This window comes from Corvus cornix, chromosome 5, assembly GCF_000738735.6.
Source record: "Corvus cornix cornix isolate S_Up_H32 chromosome 5, ASM73873v5, whole genome shotgun sequence".
NCBI classification, from domain to species: domain Eukaryota; kingdom Metazoa; phylum Chordata; class Aves; order Passeriformes; family Corvidae; genus Corvus; species Corvus cornix.
In genome coordinates this window covers 58,328,443-58,347,477 of record NC_046335.1, presented here as the reverse complement: position 1 = coordinate 58,347,477, position 19,035 = coordinate 58,328,443, and the positions used below count along the sequence as shown (strand labels likewise).

Here is a 19,035-nt window from a genome sequence, read left to right as displayed (position 1 = left end):
TAATTCTATTAAGTAATAAAACTTTTTCTTTGTACTGCAGCTGTTTAAGGTTTGTGCCTGCTTTGCTTTCTCCTAATTCGTATCTCATAGAAGGAAAATAAGTAAGTAATGGATATTTTGAACCAAACCACTACACTTAATTGGTGTTTCCACTCGGTTTACAAATTGAACCCACTACAGTCCCTTATGCAAATGTACGTTTCCAAATGCAACTGCAAGCCAAAATACAGATAAATCAGACGGTTTATAGATTGTTTTGGATAAATTCTGTTTGACAAGCAAGAATTGTGTGGTTTAGGTAGCATTAACTTCCCATTTCTGCTTCTTTGCCCTTCACGGGGATGCAGGAGGAAGAAGACCCCAAAAGAAAGGGTGGGTTGTGCTGAAATGTGGATCCAACCACCCCAGGTGAAACAAGGCAATTAGGTAACCCAGCTGGTGCTAGGCAGAGGTTGAGCAAGGAACTGGTCCAGCTACAAAATACAGTTCCTCCCTTTTGATCTTGATAGTGGCTCCTGAGTGACAGGATTAATTATATCCCTCAGCTCCGCTCCCCCTCGTTTCCCTCCAGTAAAAGTGAGGAAATTTTTCTCATGGAGTGAGTGGGTGTCTGGGATTTGGTAAGTTTTTCTAAGTGTGGAAAACACCAGTTCTCGCTTGAGACTGGCTGAATTACTTGACTGGGGTTTTAATGTTCTGTCTCCCCTGGGGAGAATAAAGGAGAATAATTTAGACTTGTTCTTAAAGGTGAGGAAGTTGTAAATGCTAATTGTGGGAGTGGAATTCTGCAAAGGGTTCTTTTAATTCTTTAATTTTTCTATTTCAACTGCTTCTGCAGAGTTTTTCTGAAAGCAGGGTTCCTTAAAGAGCTCCATTATTTCACTTATGAAAGGGAAGATGAGCTAAGCTGGTCACTGTCCACAGCAAAGGGATAGAATACAAAGAAAAGCTGATTAGATCTCAAGTACTCCATTTTTCTTTAAATCTAAAACTTGTGCTGCCTCCAGCAATGACTTTTTTGAAAAAGAACCTTGTCAACACTAGCACTGAAGGACTTATTAAATCAGATGCATCTTGTCCAAGATGCAGCCTGGGTTTTCTTGCCAATGGAGCAAGATAATTATCTCTGGATGTAATTTATGCTGTCCATTTCCTTACATGACTCTAGAGCAAGAGCACATAAATCATTTACGTTATGCATTTTAAGACAGCTAAAGCTAAGTGACTAAATTAATTTACTGTATTTGAAATATTTTGATGCTCACATTATCCTGTTTGGAGACAGAGAGAGGCAATGAAGCACTTTCTGTATCTGTATCACCACACAGCGTAATCCTTAAACGTGTAGGTGATAAAAGGGGGTGAGATTGTTAAAGGACATCATCTGCTTCATGGAGTCATGGAATGGTTTGGGTTGGAAGGGACCTTAAAGCTCATCCAGTTGCATGGACAGAGTACCTTCTATTTAGAGCAGGTTGCTCCAGCCTGGCCTGGAACACTTCCTGCAAACAGCAAAGAGGGGGAAAAGAAAGAAACAAGTGTGAAAAGACCAACCAAATTTCCAGGTGATGTTTGCAGTATAAAAGTCACTGCAATTTATATTTGTTTGTTTTAATTTTGCAGAATTACGTGATCTCCAGCTGGTTTTTGTATGAGCCTGTTAGTGCAAAGAACTGCAAAGGAAGTGCTTCTCAGGAGGAGCAGTGAAAGACACACACGTGGTGCCCAAATGTTACAGAAGAGGCTTCTCAGCAAGGTAATTTGGAGGCTTGTGCAATGTGTTTTCATCCTGATGGCCGATGGGACCTGCCTGTACCTGCTGACACACCTCAGGTGGGAAGGCTGGGTGGATCTTTACTGAGGAGTTGGAATGAGTTTGGAGTTTTCCCCAAAACACTAAAGCAGACAAATCTTCCTATAGATGGGATCTGTGAGTCTGTGTAGAGTGTGAGCACAGCTTGTAATGTACAGCAAATCCTTGCTGGCTCCTTGCTCTTCTTCATCTTCTTGTGCTTCTTCAGCTCTTGAAATTCACGATTCCTCTCTTTTATAAGAAAAGGAGGGAATGCAGTAGCACAAACTTCAGGAGTGCCCCTCTCTGCCTTCCTTTCCAGGAGAAAATACTTACTGTGGACACTATCATAAGTTTCTCTCCATGTTTGCTTTAGGAACATGGCTGTAAAGGTCTTTTCCAACCAAAATGGTTCCAGCTTTTTTTCCTGCATTTCCCCATCCTTGCCAGTAGTGTGATGCCAACATTATCACCACCCTTATGAAAGCTCTCTGCTGACTTCCCACCATGACTGAGAACCATGTCTCACCTTCTATACCAGCTAATTGTGGATGGGGTTTGTTCCTTTCCTTTCCTAATCCTTTACTTTATAATTTTAGATTGATTTTGTTTCTTTTTCCTTCGTAATTCCAACGTATTTAGAGTTGCTGGGCTGTCCTTTTGGCCTTTTCCAAACACTCTCTTCATCAGGACGTCACCCTCTGCAGATTAGGAAAGGAAGTAATTATGGTTCTCATATACAGGACTAAGCAATTGGGAATTATGCAACATTAATCCCTCTCTCCCCCACAGATTGGCAATGTCAAGTGGAAATCAGCTATTCCAGGTACTGGATGATGAGAGGTCAGTTTAGCAGTGCTGTGATAGAAGATTATTTGGAAGAGCCAAGGATTTCCGAGGGATTTTCGGCTCCCTCTGACCCTTACTCTAAAATAAAGTGTCTGTGTTTGCAGGAGGAGAGGGACTGGCAGATTTGGACATCATTGAAATAATGGATAGAACTGGCCATAACCTCGACACTGCTTTCACTTTGCAGGACCAAGTCTGAAATATTCTGTTTGAAAGAGTGCAGTTGAAATACTTTCCCTGATTTCTGCTGTTGGTAGGACAGCTGCTTTCTAAATTAAGATAAGGCGAGGGTAAAGTCATGTGGACTGATAAATCTTTCAGTTGCTGTATTTATTGTCCCTTGCTCTAACAAGGGAGCAATGCCTCCTGTGGGAGGGAGTGATCATACACTTGATTTTATGTGTAATTTTTATGTAGAGCTGGTCTGTCATTCTTTATTCTGTCTCCCCTTTCTGGCCTCTCTTGTAGGTAATTGCTGTCATGGTGAAGTCTGAGGTGTGAGAAACAAGGCTGATGAGAGAAATCACTTCCCCACAGAGGTTACAAAATCCCTTCTATTATGCTGCAACTTTGGCATGTGCCACCTCCATAACTCCATTACCCAGTATTTTCCTCAGCTTATTTCCCATTTATCCCACTAACAGCCCTAGAAGTTATCCCATGTTAACATTCCCCAGCCATACTCTTTGTAATTTTTGATCAGGTTCTTCTCTTCCCTGTTTTTTTTGCCATAGCTTGGCTCATACTCTCAAATATGTTTTGAGTTCCCATAGCAGCTTTTGCTCTGTGTTGACATCCTGGCCTGCCTTGTTCAGACATGCAGAGTCACCTATTTGGTACCTCCTCAGCCCTGAATTTGGGACTGGAAACTTCTGGTTTGATTTGGGTAGAAGTATGGTCACCTGGTGCTTGGAAAAGCAAGTTGGGATGAAGAAAAGAGCAATAATGCAGGGCTTTCCTCAGAATTTAAGCGGTTAAAAGTGAGGGAGAGCTGGTGGGAGATTGCTTCCACACGTTTTTATAATTTCTTCAAGGGGATAAAGGGCCCTGTGGGTGCAGTTATCACCAAAGGGCGTAATCTTCTCTACCAGGGTGTGACGTGGTGTGTGACAGGAGAGAGTTTCTATCACTTTCCATTCAGCAAGTCTGTGCTGCAAGCCCTGAGTTGCAGGCTGGAGCTTCTTGCGGGGCAGCAGATAAGACCTGCTGTTGTGAAAGATCTCATTACATCACATGAAATCTGCGAGGATTCAGTTCTGCTTCTTCAAACCCAGGGAGCACACCCAGAGAATGGGTTGCCATACCCAAAAAGTAGGGTTAGCAGCAGCTCTGGGCTGTTACCAGCTGCTCCAGTAAAACACAATTTAACAAATCCTTACCTGCCTGCACCTTTTCTACACCAGCCTTCAGGACCATGAACAAAAGGCAGTGAGGAATTTCCATGGAAAGCACAATGTCTTACCCACAGCACCAGTTTGGCTGAACACATCTGAAGTCCTCAGTAGGACATCAGGACCCTCAAAAGTCCCTGCCATGGCATTGGTTCCAGTTTGATGCTGCAAACTCCAAGGACTAGCACAGATCCAGCTAGGAATGAGGAATGAATAGAGAACATTCCTCTAAGGAGTTGTACCACACAAAAGAATAAGAAAAGAAAAAGAAGGAACAGGGGTTACAGGCTGCAAATAATAACTTGTGGATATGACTTTCATTCTTCTATAAATTACATTTTTATGGATAATTTCTTTTGTTTATTTATTATGAATAATTTGGTTTGTTTGCTCGTATTTTTATTTATGTTTTGCTCTGGGTTACTCAGCTTAATTAGTGCTCCTTTTATTTTTTTCCTTTTTCCTCAAGAGGTGGATGATGCTCCAAGCCCTGGTAGTGTTAAAGAAGCATTTGAACAATGATAGAAGCTTTAATTTTTGGTAAGCCCTGAAGTGGTCAGGCATGATATTTGTAATGATCTAAATGATCTAAGTGACTAAATGAGAGTCCCTTGCAAACAACTCAAATGTTGTATTGTATTCCATTCTGTTCTATTCTCTCCCGCCTCTAGGAGAGAGGAAATTCCTGCTTGTACTTTTATGAAGGTGCTTGGCCTCCTCATGTCTTTGGTGTCAATCACCTAATTAATGTTTCTCTCCAGAATCTGCCACGTTCATGACATGCAGAAAGGGAACTAATGGAGTTCCTTTGGTAGCCAGCAAATGTATTAATCACTTAGGAAATGCAACAGCTCCAATTGGAAAAAAATCAGATTTTAATCTGCACAAAAAATCCATTTAGCTTTGCCCCAATGCCCCAATTTTTTTTTTTTTTTTAGGCTTGATGACATATGTTTTAAGACAAAAGTTCCAGAAAGGACCATGATGGAGCTTTGGTACACTGCAAGGAGAGGAAGACTGGGTAACAGGAGCATAAAAACGTGGGATGTGTGAAGGAACAATGGTTATCAGGTAGCTATCAAGTCGTAATTTGATGCTTATCTTTTTGGCAACTGACATCTTGATTGTGAAAAGACAGGTTGCAAAACCAATCAGTGCTGCTTAATGTGGGTAAAAAAATTGAGGAGCTGCAACCTTGATGATATGGTGCAGATTAATGAAGGGTTTGTTCCCAAATGGATTGTCCCATTGTAAGGCCCTGCTGCTACAATGGAACGGGGTGCTGTTACCAGCATTTCTATCACAGCAGTGTCTACAGTGATAATGTCATGAGTGTCCTGCATGTGACAGGCAGCTCCTTCTCCCTGCAGGTTACATGGCTTATCCTGAGGTTATTAAAGTTTCAGTTATCCAAGGGCTTGACATAAATCCATGTAAGGTCTTAAAACCTCGCTACCATTTTGGGTGCTCGAGGGCAGTTTTCAAAAAATCTAAAGCTCCAGCTAAGCTCTTGCTTGTCTCCTAAAATCCCCAGGTTCAAGCCTTGACCTGCCTGGCCTGGAACGCCTCCAGGGATGGGGCAGCCACAGCTTCTCTGGGCAACCTGTGCCACGCCCTCCTCATGGTCACAGGGGAGAATTTCTTTCCAATATCCCATCTAACCCTGCCTTCTCTCAGTTTGAAACCATTCCCCCGTGTTCTGGCACTCCAGGCCCTTGTCCAAAGTCCACCTCCAGCTCTCTTGGAGCCCCTTTAGGTACAGGCATTGTGCACTGAAGTTGTGGTATTTGGGGTTATTTTGTGTACCCCATACACTAAAAACCCTCTGGGGAGGAAGTTTCCCCTGTTTGCCTTACTGAGCCAGTGGGAGTAAGTATTTAACCTTGTGCAGGATTTTAGGGTCAGAGAAAGGCTGGGCTCGATGATCTTGGAGGTCTTTTCCCACCTTAATTCCATAAAGCAGCTAAGGAGCCATGAGCACAGGACAAGGAGGGGCTGGATTCTTCCTCCTTCTCTGCTGAATATTGAATATTGAGTGTTCAGGGTAGGAGGGGAAGCTAAAAGGAAGGAGTTGTGCTGCACTCCTGAAGGTGTGTGCCAGTGTCGTGGAGGTGGCTTATCTCAAATGTTACAAAAACACATTCTGCAAAAAGCACCAAATGTGAGCCTAAAGGGGTGGCAAAGCCCAGGATTCAGGAGGAAAAGGTGCCTACTGTGACAGGGGAGAAGCAAAGAAACTGATTGATCATAACAATTATTAAACTTCCTGTTAAGGCACCTTCTTGCACTGGCTGTCTCTGGGAGCTGGGCTGAGAAATCAGCTTTAGGATTTTCACACCTTCCTATAAAGGAGAAGAGCCAGAAGTATTGTGTAAACAACTTGAGATAACTAGATGAGATTTCTTCTTTTCATCAGCATTCCTTTTGGAAATTTAGACTGCAGAATCATTACCAAATGTGAGATTTATCAGCACAAGCAGGCTCAAGAGCAAACAAGCACTGAGGAAAAAAAAGGCAAGTAGATGTGTGAGAGAGGTTATAAATGTAAAGCAATTAATTCAAATTAATCATCAAAAGACAGTAACTCAGATAAATTAATTCATGTACTTTGAAAACCCTGTCCTAATTGTGGCCTCCTCCATCTGGGTTGTTGTGGATGTAGATTTTAACAGGTGGTTTTCTACAGGATTAAGAAATCATTCAGTCAATTTCGGTTTTAAATTTTCAAGATTGGGTCTGTTTTGACAAGAGAAAATTGTGTGGATGCTGTGACTGTTCAGAGGGAAAGGAAAAGTGGCACCAAGTGTTGTTCTGCAATTAATGCTCATTTCCTGGAGCCCTCAAGTCTAATTAATAATTTTACAGACACGAAGGGGTCAGTGGGAGGGAAAGAAAGAGCAGTTTCACAACCTGCCATTAGAACATGGGACAACATTCCATGTGTGCCATCCCAGGTTTATCCCAGGTGGTAACAGAAGCGCCCAGGGCAGAGCTTTGAGGATAATTCCTGCCACGGGCTCTGTGGGAGCTCCCTGCTCGTTGTGAGTGCTGGAAAACTGGACATAAAGAATTATGGGGTTTCATCAGGTGCTAGATACAATACAGAGTTTTCTGGAGATTGGTGTGGTTCACTTGTCGGGTTGTTTTCAGCAGGGCATAAGCATGTGCTTAATTCATGTTTCATCCAGGGGGTTCGTGGACTTCAAAAGCGAAGGTGCAGAGTGATACTATTTTTTTCTGGTTAATCAGAGGAGTGTTTTAAGGGAAGTTTTCCCTGTCTGAGCCTGTCTTGGGAACGGGATGAACTTGCTGAGAACCCCCCTAAGCAGTCAGGAACCCCACACCTGCGGGTACTGCGGGGCTTTGGGTCCGGGGGATGCAGAACCGGGGCAGCAAAGGGGCAATTTTTTGGGGGGGAAAACCAAACCCCGAGGAGCTGGAGCTGGTGGAGGAGGCGGGGACCGGAGCCAGGGCGGGCCCTCCCTTAAATGCCACGGCGGGAGCGGGATGCGGGGCTGGAGCAACGGGGAGGGAGGAGGGCAGGATGGCACCGCCGGGAGGTGGCGGGGAGGTGCGGGGATGGGGACAGGGATGGGGACAAGGACAGGGCCCCTGCGGCGGGGATGCGGCGCTTCAACCTGGGAGGAGATCGGCAGCGGAGCGGGCGGGGGCCGGCGCCGCAGGAGCGCTGGCCTGGTGATCCACAGGAAGGTGTACGACATCAGCCACTTCTGCCGGAGACACCCGGGGGGGCCCGGCTCCTCGTCAGCCACGCCGGGGCAGGACGCCACGGTGAGCGGAGCGGGAATGCGGGAGCCGGGATGCGCCGAGGAGGGGACTTGGGAGCGACCTCGGTGGGAATCGGGGTATGGGACGGGGTCGAGGGAGCGAAGTGTCACCGCTCCGTGCGAGCCTCGCCATCCCCATGGCATGGAAAAGGGCAAATGAGGAGATGCGCCGGCGGGAACGGGATCGGAACGGTTGCTCCAGCTAAATCAGAGCAACAGCTGGAGCCAGGCCAGAGGAGCACATGGAGATGCTCAGAGGGCTGGAGCACCTCTGCTAGCTGGGAGTGTTCAGCCCAGGGGAGAGAAGCCTCCAGGAGGACCCCAGACCTCCTTCCAGTACCTAAAGGTCCCCAGGAGAGCTGGAGAGGGACTTTGGACAAGGGCCTGGAGAGACAGGATAAAGTGATAAAGAATAGCTTTAAACTCAGGTCGATTTAAATTGGATATAAAGAAGAAAGTTTAGGTGATGAGGGTGGTGAAACGCTGGCACAGGTCACCTAGAGATGCCCCATCCCTGGACACACTCAAGGCCAGGTTGGATGGAGCAACCTGATGTAGTTGAAGATGTCTCCGCTGGTTTCAGGGGGGTTGGACAAAATGAGCTTTAAAAGTTCCTTCCAACCCAAACCATTCTGTGATTCTTAAGTCTGCAGGATTCCTCTTATCTCCTGGTCTTGCTTGTGCAGTTACTGGGAGCTGCAGTAAGTTTTTCCATATGTAAGGGATATTTGAGGATCGTGGAAATCAAAATAATTTTCAGTCTATCAAGTTTAAATTTCAAATTGTGTATTAATTGAACTTGGCATTCTGTAATTTCCATCACTCATTTCTCGAGTTACTACTGCCAGATTTCTTTCATTTTAGCAGGCTGGAAAATCCCAGACAATGGATGAACCAGGTATTTTGTTTCTGGGATCTGAGCCGCTCCCTGTAGGTTGGTTCCATCATTAAGCCCTGCAGGCCTTGAGCCACTTTTGTGTCTGTCCATCTTGCATTACGTCCATTGCTTAGTCTTTTGGATGTATATTACGAAAAATTAAGAAATTGTCTTAATTGAACTGGAAGGTTTTTAACCAAAAGCATAGACCCATGAAAGGTAGCAACTCAGGAGAGGATGAGAAGCACAGAAGGCTCTCAGTGAGCAAAGAAACCTGAAGAATGAAAAAAACAAGTATGATTAATGCCACCATTTTAGTAAGGGTGACACTGCATGAAACTGTGGGAGTCCTTTTGGTGCTGCTTTTTGTTGTGGTGTTCTCTCACAAAGGACACCTTCCACTAGACCAGGTTGCTTCAGCCTGGCCTTGGACACTTCCAGGAATGGAGTGATTTAAAGGGTAATTTTAAATTTTTTTCAAAAAAAAAATGTTTTAAACAAAATTTGGATATGTTTTCCTTTACTCCTGTGCCTTTGCAGGATGCGTTTGTGGCATTCCATGTCAACAAGGTGCTGGTGAGCACGTACTTGAAGCCACTGCAGATCGGGGAGCTGGCACCAGACCAACCCAGCGTTGAGCCCACTAAAAATGTAAGTCTGTCCTCACAAATCAGATCAAAGGAGATTAAAGGGAAATACTCTGAGATTACACCTTGTTCTTCTCTATCAGCACAGCTCTTGGAGCAAGGGGATCCAGCTTCCTCACATTTTTTTGTGCTCCTGCTTAGAAACAATGCATGAATATGAGCCTAAATCCACATTATGTGGTTGAGAATGAGATTCCTGAGGACGAATTTTTATTATCACAGCAACAAAATAGCAGAGTTATCACTGCTTCTTTCTCTTGCTTTGAGGAAGGGCTAACCAAAAGGAAAAGGAATAGTCTTGGAGAATAAATATTCTCCTTCAGCTGTAGGTGCATTTAACCCTCCCCTGTTAATCCTGGGAAGGGAAAAGTGAAGACAAATATAAGGAATCATTTCATCCAAAGACCTACCACAAGGTGGCATGGGAAGTTCATGCACACAAAGTACAACTTCCACTAGACACAACTTCCAGCTGAGCCCTCTGCTGCCTGCCAAGGGTTTGATGGAAGAAGCACCGAGGATTTGTTTTAGGGATTGGGATGCAGACATTGTGATGGCTGCTTCTGGCTCCTCAGCAAAAAGCTGTAGCAGAGCAATGATGATGTTTATTAAACCCAGCTCTTGCCCTTTTAGCCAGATCCTTTGCTCTTTCTCCCCGCCATTAAAATGGTTTTTGGGTTATGAGGCTGCAATGGTGCCCTCTTAAACCAGAGAATTGTAACCCTGGTGCTTCCCCCAGGAAACGCTGGTGAAAGACTTCCGGGAATTGCATGCCACAGTGGAGAGAATGGGACTCCTGGAGCCAAACCAACTCTTCTTCTTCCTGCTCCTGGCTCACATCCTGCTCTTGGATATAGCTGCTTGGCTCATCCTCTTCTACTTTGGGACATCCTTACTGCCCTTCGTTTTCTCCCTGCTGGTACTGACCATTTCCCAGGTGAGCAATGAATTCCATGACATGGACTTGCATCCTACACACACACACACACACACAACACACACAAGCAGTTCCTTGTCCTTTGTTTCCTCACTTGGCACAGTTTCACTTTGCCATAAAAACACAGCCGCTATCTGACTACCAAGAAGAAATTCTGCACGTGGGGAGCTCACACTAAACTTAGTTTGGGATTGTTTTCAGCAAGATATATTCTGGGGGAAGCCTTGAGAGTGTCAGGATTTCACAATCCCTTTCTGCTGGTGACTTTGGAGCAGTGTCTGAGAATCAAATCTTGATATTTCAAAGCAAAGGATGAATGTGGCACCATCCTGGCCTCAACTCCTGGTTTTTCTCCCCTCCCAAAGTTTTCTTTCTCCTCTTCCAGGTCCAGGCTTCCTGGTTACAACATGATTTAGGACACCTCTCAGTATTCAGGAAGACCAAGTGGAACCACTTGCTGCACAAGTTTGTGATGTGCCATTTGATTGTGAGTCCCTGAAAACTTTGGAGGGTTTTCCTGTAAAAATGTGTGTTCTGAAGACTCTCTGGAGCATGTGTAGCACAGTGGGAAGGATTAGGGTCAGGAACTGAGGGGATTCTAGATCTGAAAGTGCTTTTTGTGCTTTGTTCTTCCCTTGAACAGGGGGCTTCGGCCAAGTGGTGGACTCTCCTGCACTCCCAGCACCACGCCAAACCCAACTGCTTCCACAAGGACCCTGACATTGATATGCACCCTTTCCTCTTCACTTTGGGGAAGAAATTCTCCGTGGAGGTCAGTGTGTGGGTGTGGAAAGTCTAAAACTAAGGTGTGATGGCATTTTCTGTGAAGAGATTTATTTCTCCACAGTTCAGTTAAGTCCCTTTAAGAATTGAATATTGAACAGCTGACACGTTGATGTAAATAGATTAGACATGATGTAAGGGCATTGTATATAGAGTGGAAAATCCACCAGCACATTAATGGCTGGAGAAATCTAATGACCTAGAACAACAACTCAGTAATTAATGATCATTAGATAACTTGTAAACGTCAGTGTAAGGCATGGCTGCACTCGGCCTGGAATTATTGTTTTATTATTAATGTCTGAGGCTCAGTCAGAGGGGTGGCTTTGGTGTGTCCATGTCTTCTGGGAGAGTTTGCTGTGACAGGAACAGCAGGACTGAATAACCCAGGGCTGTTCCTGGAGCTCCAGTTGGGCAGAATTTGTTGGAGCATGTAGGATATTCCCAGTTTGTCCTGCTTGGACACTTCCAGGAGTGACAACATAAAAGTGCTGAACCCCTTTTGCTGTAGATCCCATCAGTTCTTGAGACCCATCACAGCAGCTACAGCAGTAAAATATTTTTCTCCATGCCATTGTGGAACTGCCGTTCAAGTTGAGAGAATCAGAGAAGAAATAAGAAGAAAAAAATGGGAGAAAATACGTATTTCTGACCACTAATATAACTTAGCCTTGATATATCTAATTCTTCACAAAATGATTCATGACACAAGGAATGAGGGTTGTGGGAAGCGTGCAACAAGAGCCCCTCAGGAAAATAAATGGAAAAGAGCAAGTTACCTGTGCAAATTGCTTAGTCTCCACTCTTTTTTTTTTTTCTGTTTTTTTTTTTCACAGCTTGGGATCAAAAAGAAAAAATACATGCCCTACAACCACCAACACAAATACTTCTTCATCAGTGAGTATCTCCATTTTCCTGCCTTTCCCTCAGAGGTGCTAAAGGGGCTTGGAGATTCTGCTTTTGACTCGTAGAACTTGAGAAAAACAAAGGTGCCTGAGTCAAAGAACACAATAAAAAGCCATAATAATAACAACCAGATTTTTTGGAAGAGTTGAAGACCTGACCCATCCTATTCCAGATCTCCCACATCCTCCACAGTGGCTCTGGTTATGATGTCATACCACATCTTTCAGTGGTATCAAAGTCTGAGGGTTTGGGGTTTTCTTGGTTTGATTTGGTTTCTTGGGGTTGTTTAAAGTGCAAGAGAGATGTCCTTTTGGAGGGTTGAGTTTGAGTTCTTCAACCCCAAATCGCTGATAGAAAAGGGATTTCATACTCATTCCTGTTGTTGTCCTGCTTTGAACAGAGGACTAAGGAGCCAGATAGGCTTTGGGCTGTGGAAGCCACTTCTCAAAATAATCATTTGAGGCTGTTCCTCAGTCAAGAGCCTAAAATGAAATCTGAGGTTTGTAAGAACTCTCAGATTAATGGACAGCCCTAGAAAGGTTTGAAGGCACTAATACAACATCCTAACCTGGAATATTCTCCACACGGAGCAGCAGTTCAGGACCCTTCCCTTCCAGGCTGATGTTGTCACTCAGTCCGTGATGTCACCAGTGATGATGAATTTTTCTTTCCAGCTCTTCCTCCGCTCCTGTTCCCCACCTACTTCCACTGCCACACGTTCTACATTGCCTACACAAAGAAGTACTGGGTGGTAAGTTCTGCTATTTGTGTGACCAAAAGGGACTTTCAACCTTCCTTCTGAGCATGGAGCCACCTCCTTGCTGGGCAGCAATGCTCCGATTCACCTCTCACAGCAAGCTGTGAGAAAGTATCATTGGCTTGTGTTGGATTGCTCTAGATGATTCCATTCAGGAAAGAAACTGTCAAAGCTGAATGTAGATTGTTCTCTTATACCTATACTATGAAACTTAAAAAGCAACTTAAGCAAATGTAGTTTATAATGACCTGCTTTTCTTGTTATCTCTGGTTTTGGTAGGACCTGGCCTGGATGCTGACCTTCTACATCCGATTCTTTTATACTTACGGATCATTATTAGAAACAAAGAGTCTCCTGGCATATTATTTTATATTCAGGTGATGTCTCTTTAGAAGGTTGTCCAGCCTTTCCTCCCTGCATTCTTTCCCTCTGTACCTGCCTGCCTTTCTCTACATTTATATTTCCACATTCTCCTTTACCACCTCATTTTTTGCCTGCTTTTTAATTCATAAATTCTTTTGTTCAATTGCCAGTACAAGTTTTATGTTGCCCCATTGGCTGTGGCAGCAAAGAGATTTCACTGAGTGCTGACCAAATTGCCAAAGTATCTACCTTACATAACATTCAGTGCTTTGGGTGCTGGATCTGCTGCTACTTAAAGAGAACATTTAACCAAAACAGCTTAGCCTAGGCTTGCAAATGGCCAGGCATTATCCAGCATCGATGGCTTGAATGGACAGCACATTCTCCATTTGGATCACTTCACTGATTCTTACCAGTTTGGGCCTTGGCTACAGGTACAACAAGCTGAGCACCAGTCAGTGTTATAACAAAACACATGAAATAATCGTGAGTTTCATAAGGAAGTGCGAAACTTCCAGGGTTTGGAAGTCCTTCCAGGTGCTGGCTTAGCAAGGCTAGTGTTCAGCCATGTCTCTTAGTCTGGCTCTGCTGTTATTTCAATGGCTCTTCCCTGACCTGCTCACCCAGTACTGAATTGTCTCATCTCATTGCACAGGATGCTGGAGAGCAGCTGGTTTGTCTGGGTCTCACAGATGAACCATATCCCAATGGATATCGACTATGACAAGAATTTGGACTGGATGTCTACGCAGGTAAAACATTTTTCCACTCTTAAGAATTGTGGCCATACAGGTACAAATTTTAACCATAAGGAAGTCTCGTGTTGCGTTAAGGGTGAAATCTGTTGGGGGCTGGGAAGTGAAGGTTAACAGGGTGATGGATTCAGTCATGGAAAAGGTAAAGAAGGACAGCAGTGACACACTCATGGGCAATCCAGAATCAAATCCAGGTCCAGCTCTGGTTCCTAAACATGCTTGGATCTGTCTCTGACTGTGCTTTCCTCTCCCCTCCTTTAGCTCCAGGCAACCTGCAATGTGGAGCAGTCGCTGTTCAATGACTGGTTCACTGGGCACCTCAACTTCCAGATTGAGCATCAGTGAGTACTCACCTCAAGAGTGAATTTTGTTTCCCCTCCTCTTAAAATATTCTTCCTTCTCTCTTTTTTTTTTTTTTTCCTTCCCTATTCTTTTTTTGCTCTGAATTCTACAAATAGTTGTGGGGCACAGATGAGTTTGTCTTTAAAAATTGAAACCCTTAAAGAGAATCATGTAATTCAAAACTATCACTGGATCTGCAGGATGATGAGAGAAAATGGAACATGGGTAGGGATCCATGCAAGGACAGCAAGAGGATCAATCCCAAATAGTAGGTTTTAAGGATCAGTGGAAATGTCCTGGTTAAAGCACCTGGTTTTAGTCTGCCACAGGAGTTTAAAGCCACCTCTGCTGATTATTTATGCTGTTACTCTGTGGAGTGAGATATGCAAGGATGAGCTCATCTCTTTCTCTGTGCCATGGAGATGGCTTCTTCTGGGAAAAAAAGGGAGGGAGGAGAAAGTAGTTTCTTCCATAAGCATCATTTAATTTGGAGACAAACTGTGGAAAAGAACAGAGGGGGAAAGCAGGGAATTCCTACGAGTTCCTTGTGCTAAAAGCACCGCAGGGGGAAAGAAGAGCTGGGAACAGCTCCAGACCCTTCTCATTGTGAGCTGGGTGATTCCTGGGAAGTATTAATGACAAGGATTTCTTACAAAGCTTGCCTGTCTCCTGTTCACAGCCTTTTCCCTACAATGCCACGGCACAACTACTGGAAGGTGGCCCCTCTGGTGAAGTCCCTGTGTGCCAAGCACGGCCTTGAGTACCAGTGCAAGCCTCTGCTCACGGCCTTCGCAGACATCGTGCAGTGAGTCAAAATACTCCCCCTCCCCCCTCCAAAATGCAGGAGAAACTGGAATCTCAAGAGCAAGAGATGTCTTGCTCTCCTTTTACCCTCTTGGACACATGGTGACTCTTGGGGATGGTGCTGTGCAGGGCTGAGCTGGACTCAATCCTTGTGGGTCTCTCCCAACTCAGCTTATTCTGGGATTCTGGGAAATGAGCATGGAGAAAACCCCATTCCCTTGTCCCCAGCAACACTCCCCTGAGCAGCCCTGCGATGTGTCCTCTCTTTCTTCTCTCTCCCAGCTCCCTGAAGAACTGGGGAGAGCTCTGGCTCGATGCCTACCTGCACAAATAAAGGACAAGGCTCGGTGCTACCATTCACAGCCTGGCACGACTGCATTCCCAGCAAGCTGAGGGGCAGGGACCACAAGGGACTCTCTGGCAGGAGAAAGTGAGTAAGGACTGAGGGATACAATTCCAGCAGGCATGAAGCTGCCTGAATTTTTCTTCTGGTTTTTCCTGGGGTTCTGGTTTGGGTATGTAGAGTAGGCAGGGCAAGCAGAAGGTGAAATTGTTAGAAGAGGGAGGAGCCCTTTGCTGACTGAGTCTGAGCATTTCTGAGTCTGGGCATGGGCTCAAGTCAGATCATGGACTGGTGCAGCTGCACACACTTAACCTCATGTCAGAGTCCTCTGACTATGGTTTTTTTTTGGTTTTCCTCATGTGGAGAGTTTAATGCTTGATACAGTGTTTGCTTACTTGAACTTGAAACTGCAAAGGATTTTGGATTAACATGGTGTTCCAGCAATGTGCTTAAACCACACTTAAGACTGTAGCAAATGCAACATGCAGTGAATAAAAACATAAATGTGTTTTCATTACTGTTCTCTAGAGCATCCTTATCATCACAAGGCCAAGAAATACATGGGTTGAAACCAGCTCAAGCCCACTGCTCTCTTCAAAATTTATCTGGTTTTTGGGGTTTTTTTGTACTTTGCGTTGGACTGAGATATGTGTACACTCCATGTGCATTCCCCACCTACACAGGACTAAGATTATACTACAGAAAGGTAAACCAAAAGTAAAATAAATCACCTACAGACATTTGGTCAAATCCAAAAGTTGCTTTTGCAGCTAAGCCAGGATTAGATCAGATTTTGGCTGTGCTGGGCAGAAGGTGAGTCAGAGAAAGAGGCTGGTCCAGGTACTTTGAATCACCTTTGAGAGGAGACAATATCTTTCCATTAATTAGTAAGAAAGCCTGTTCTTTTTCTCAAGTGAGTACTACGGTGAGTACATACTCAGACCCTGAAATAAAAGACCAGCTTTTGGAAAGGGGACTGTGGGAACAACAACATTCATCTGAATAGCAGTAGTTACCACCACTTTTTACAGTAATTCAAGGTTAATAAATAGAAATCTCAAAAGGTAAAAAGATACAAAAAAGCCTCTGATGATGTAACAAAGGGACTTTGTACTACTTATGCAATGACTGGCTGAATTATATAAAAACCTTTAACTCTGCACAGTCAGCCAGAACAAGGCAGAGATTTGCTATTACACCATTTTTCCTGCCTTGGAAAAAGTGCAATTATGTTTAGAGGTTAACACCACAAAGTACAATTCCTGACCCATGGGAGTAAAAGAAGCAATTCCCAAAAATTCTGTGGGAGAATGAAGAAATAAAGCAGGAGTCACAACAGTATCAGTTATTCATAGGCACATTTCTACTACTTTAAAAAAACCTTTTAAAAATTACCTTAAGCAGTCTTTGAAAGTGATTTATTGGGTAGATGAAAGACCTGATTTTGAAGATCATAATTTGATTTTTGGACCTTAGACATCACTGGGCTCCTAGTTCAGGACCCCTGCAAGTCAAAATGCAATTTAAAAAGAGAGCTGTGAATGTTTCAGTTGTTTGTGGACCCAGCAGTGCTCCAACAAGGAAAGGTGTGCAACAGGATTGAGCAAGACTAAGATAAATATGGATAAATATGGAATAAAGCCTAAGCAATATATGGATCAATGCCAGAGCAAACAGGAGCAGTTGCCAAGTTTTCCCTGGGTATCTTTGACCAATCTTATCAGTTTCAGCCTCAGATGAAAGGCTGCCAGTACTCCCTCAGGAAAATATTGAATAGCTGGATGAGATTTTACAAAGCAGGTATCACTGAGAGGCCCAAAGAAGGAAACACGTACAAATTAGTAATATAACCCAACAGGTAAGCATAAACAAATTTTAAAAAACTCCAAAAACCCCAGAAAACCACTCCTGCAAAAAAGTAATGGTTCATGAAAACAGAGTGAAAGGAAAATTAGCATCAGCAGTAGAGTATCTTCCTTAAATGTGAACAATGATGAAAACAATACAAAATATTAACAGGCTTACTCTGAAATGCAGGCTTGATTCCTGTGGCTCTGAAGGGCAAAATTCCCTTCTTTTCTTACAGCGGTGTCTTGGAATCAGAGGTTCACGGAAGACAGTTCCCACTGGAAATACTACTGAAAGTTTAAATTCAAAGGGAAGTATTTTTCCAGTAAAATCCTTTAGTACTTTTCCTAAGTGGCTAAAGCACCTTGGACTCTGCACATACACAACAAGTGAAGCAGGGAGAATGAGATTTCTTCATTGCTGGTTTTCCAGCTTCCCTCCACAAAGTCGAGAGTGTTGTTGAGACCGTGTAGACAACACCGGAGCAGTGATTACGTAGGAATCCTGTGTTTCCATTCTGCTTCGGGAGTGCTGCAACTGCAACTTTGTCTGCAACCAGTACCTGCCCTCCCCCTCCTTCCTCAATAAACCTTACAACAAACAAGCACTAGGTCAAAGATTCCTGAGTGTGGAAAGAGAATCACACAATAGTTTGGGTTCCCAGCTATTTGTTTGTAGGAAGGTGAATCCACTTCTGTGTAATCAATGATTACAGGGACAAGGATTTATTGCACTGGAAAAAAAACAACCCAACCAACCAATAAAAAAATAACAAAGTTCCCAATCCTGGTGAAAGTTTAAAAATGGGGAACTTGAGAGAAACAAGCAAAGGATAAACACTGAAATTAAGACACAGCAGATCTATATAAAGGATTTCTGTGGTTTATCACGTGCTATGAAACAGGAAATGAAGATTTCCTTCTGACTCAGTCCATTGGAGATTCACGGTATTTGAATCACAGAATCACTGGATCCAGCTTTGACTACAACTACGCAAAAAGCCTTTCAGAATCTTGAACTGATTTGAATGAAATGAATTAAGATCAAGGTGAGCAGTTCTGAGGTTTATAAGAAATTATGAAGACATTGTCTTCCCTGACCACCTCTATCCACCTACTTTGGGTAGCAGGATGTAAAAATACATCTTTTTCATTAAAAAAGTACAACTATCAGTTTATCAAGCTTCATTGTGTGATCTGAGAACAAATTTCAGCCCAGCTCCTGAGGGCCTGCAGTGCAGGGAGATTTCCAGCTGCTCTGGGGTTGGAGTTTGATGTCAGGTGGAATTTCAGTGTGACCAAGGCTAAGCTTTCATCAGCCAATTAAACCACACAGGCTCTGCTCAGCAATCCAGGCTGGAAAAGTGTCATCGTTAACAGTGAACTATCAAATACTTCACTTGTTATTTTTATACCACTGCCTCATCGTTCAGCCTTGATTTGCTTTCCCAGGCTGTGGAACAAGGCACCACTTCACAACCTTTTGCAAACATAGGGCTTTTTTTGGGAATCTTCTTCATCCTACTGATCCATCCCAGCTGGCATCATCCTGAATGTCACAAACCTGGCAAAACTGCCTTAAATTCATTTACAATAATCAAAATAGAGCCTTACTTCTTTTCCCAGTTCTGTCCAAAATGGCCTTAGGCAACTGCTGAGGTTTGATCCTCGATGTCAGAGTCAAGGTTATGCTCAAGTCCACCAGTGCATGCCATGACCTGTGTCACGGGCACACAACTTTGATCCCAAACATCAGTTCAGACTGAGCTCTGCAGCATTACCTGGGGGGCAAAGGTCAGGCTTTACCATGCACTGCAGACCTTCATGTAATTTGCTATCAGCAAGAGATAAGAA

General features: G+C 43.9%; 1 protein-coding gene across 1 annotated transcript; it reads left to right on the top strand.

Moving 5' to 3' along the window:
- Positions 1-7,640: 7,640 nt before the first annotated feature.
- On the top strand, positions 7,641-15,848 carry LOC104697619 (acyl-CoA (8-3)-desaturase-like). The gene is given in 13 exon segments (XM_010412577.3): positions 7,641-7,724; positions 7,726-7,824; positions 9,238-9,348; positions 10,084-10,281; positions 10,667-10,768; positions 10,925-11,053; positions 11,901-11,961; positions 12,645-12,721; positions 13,007-13,104; positions 13,746-13,842; positions 14,107-14,186; positions 14,867-14,992; positions 15,274-15,848. Coding segments are annotated over 13 exon segments (1,299 nt in total). The 5' UTR covers positions 7,641-7,655; the 3' UTR covers positions 15,326-15,848.
- Positions 15,849-19,035: the final 3,187 nt, after the last annotated feature.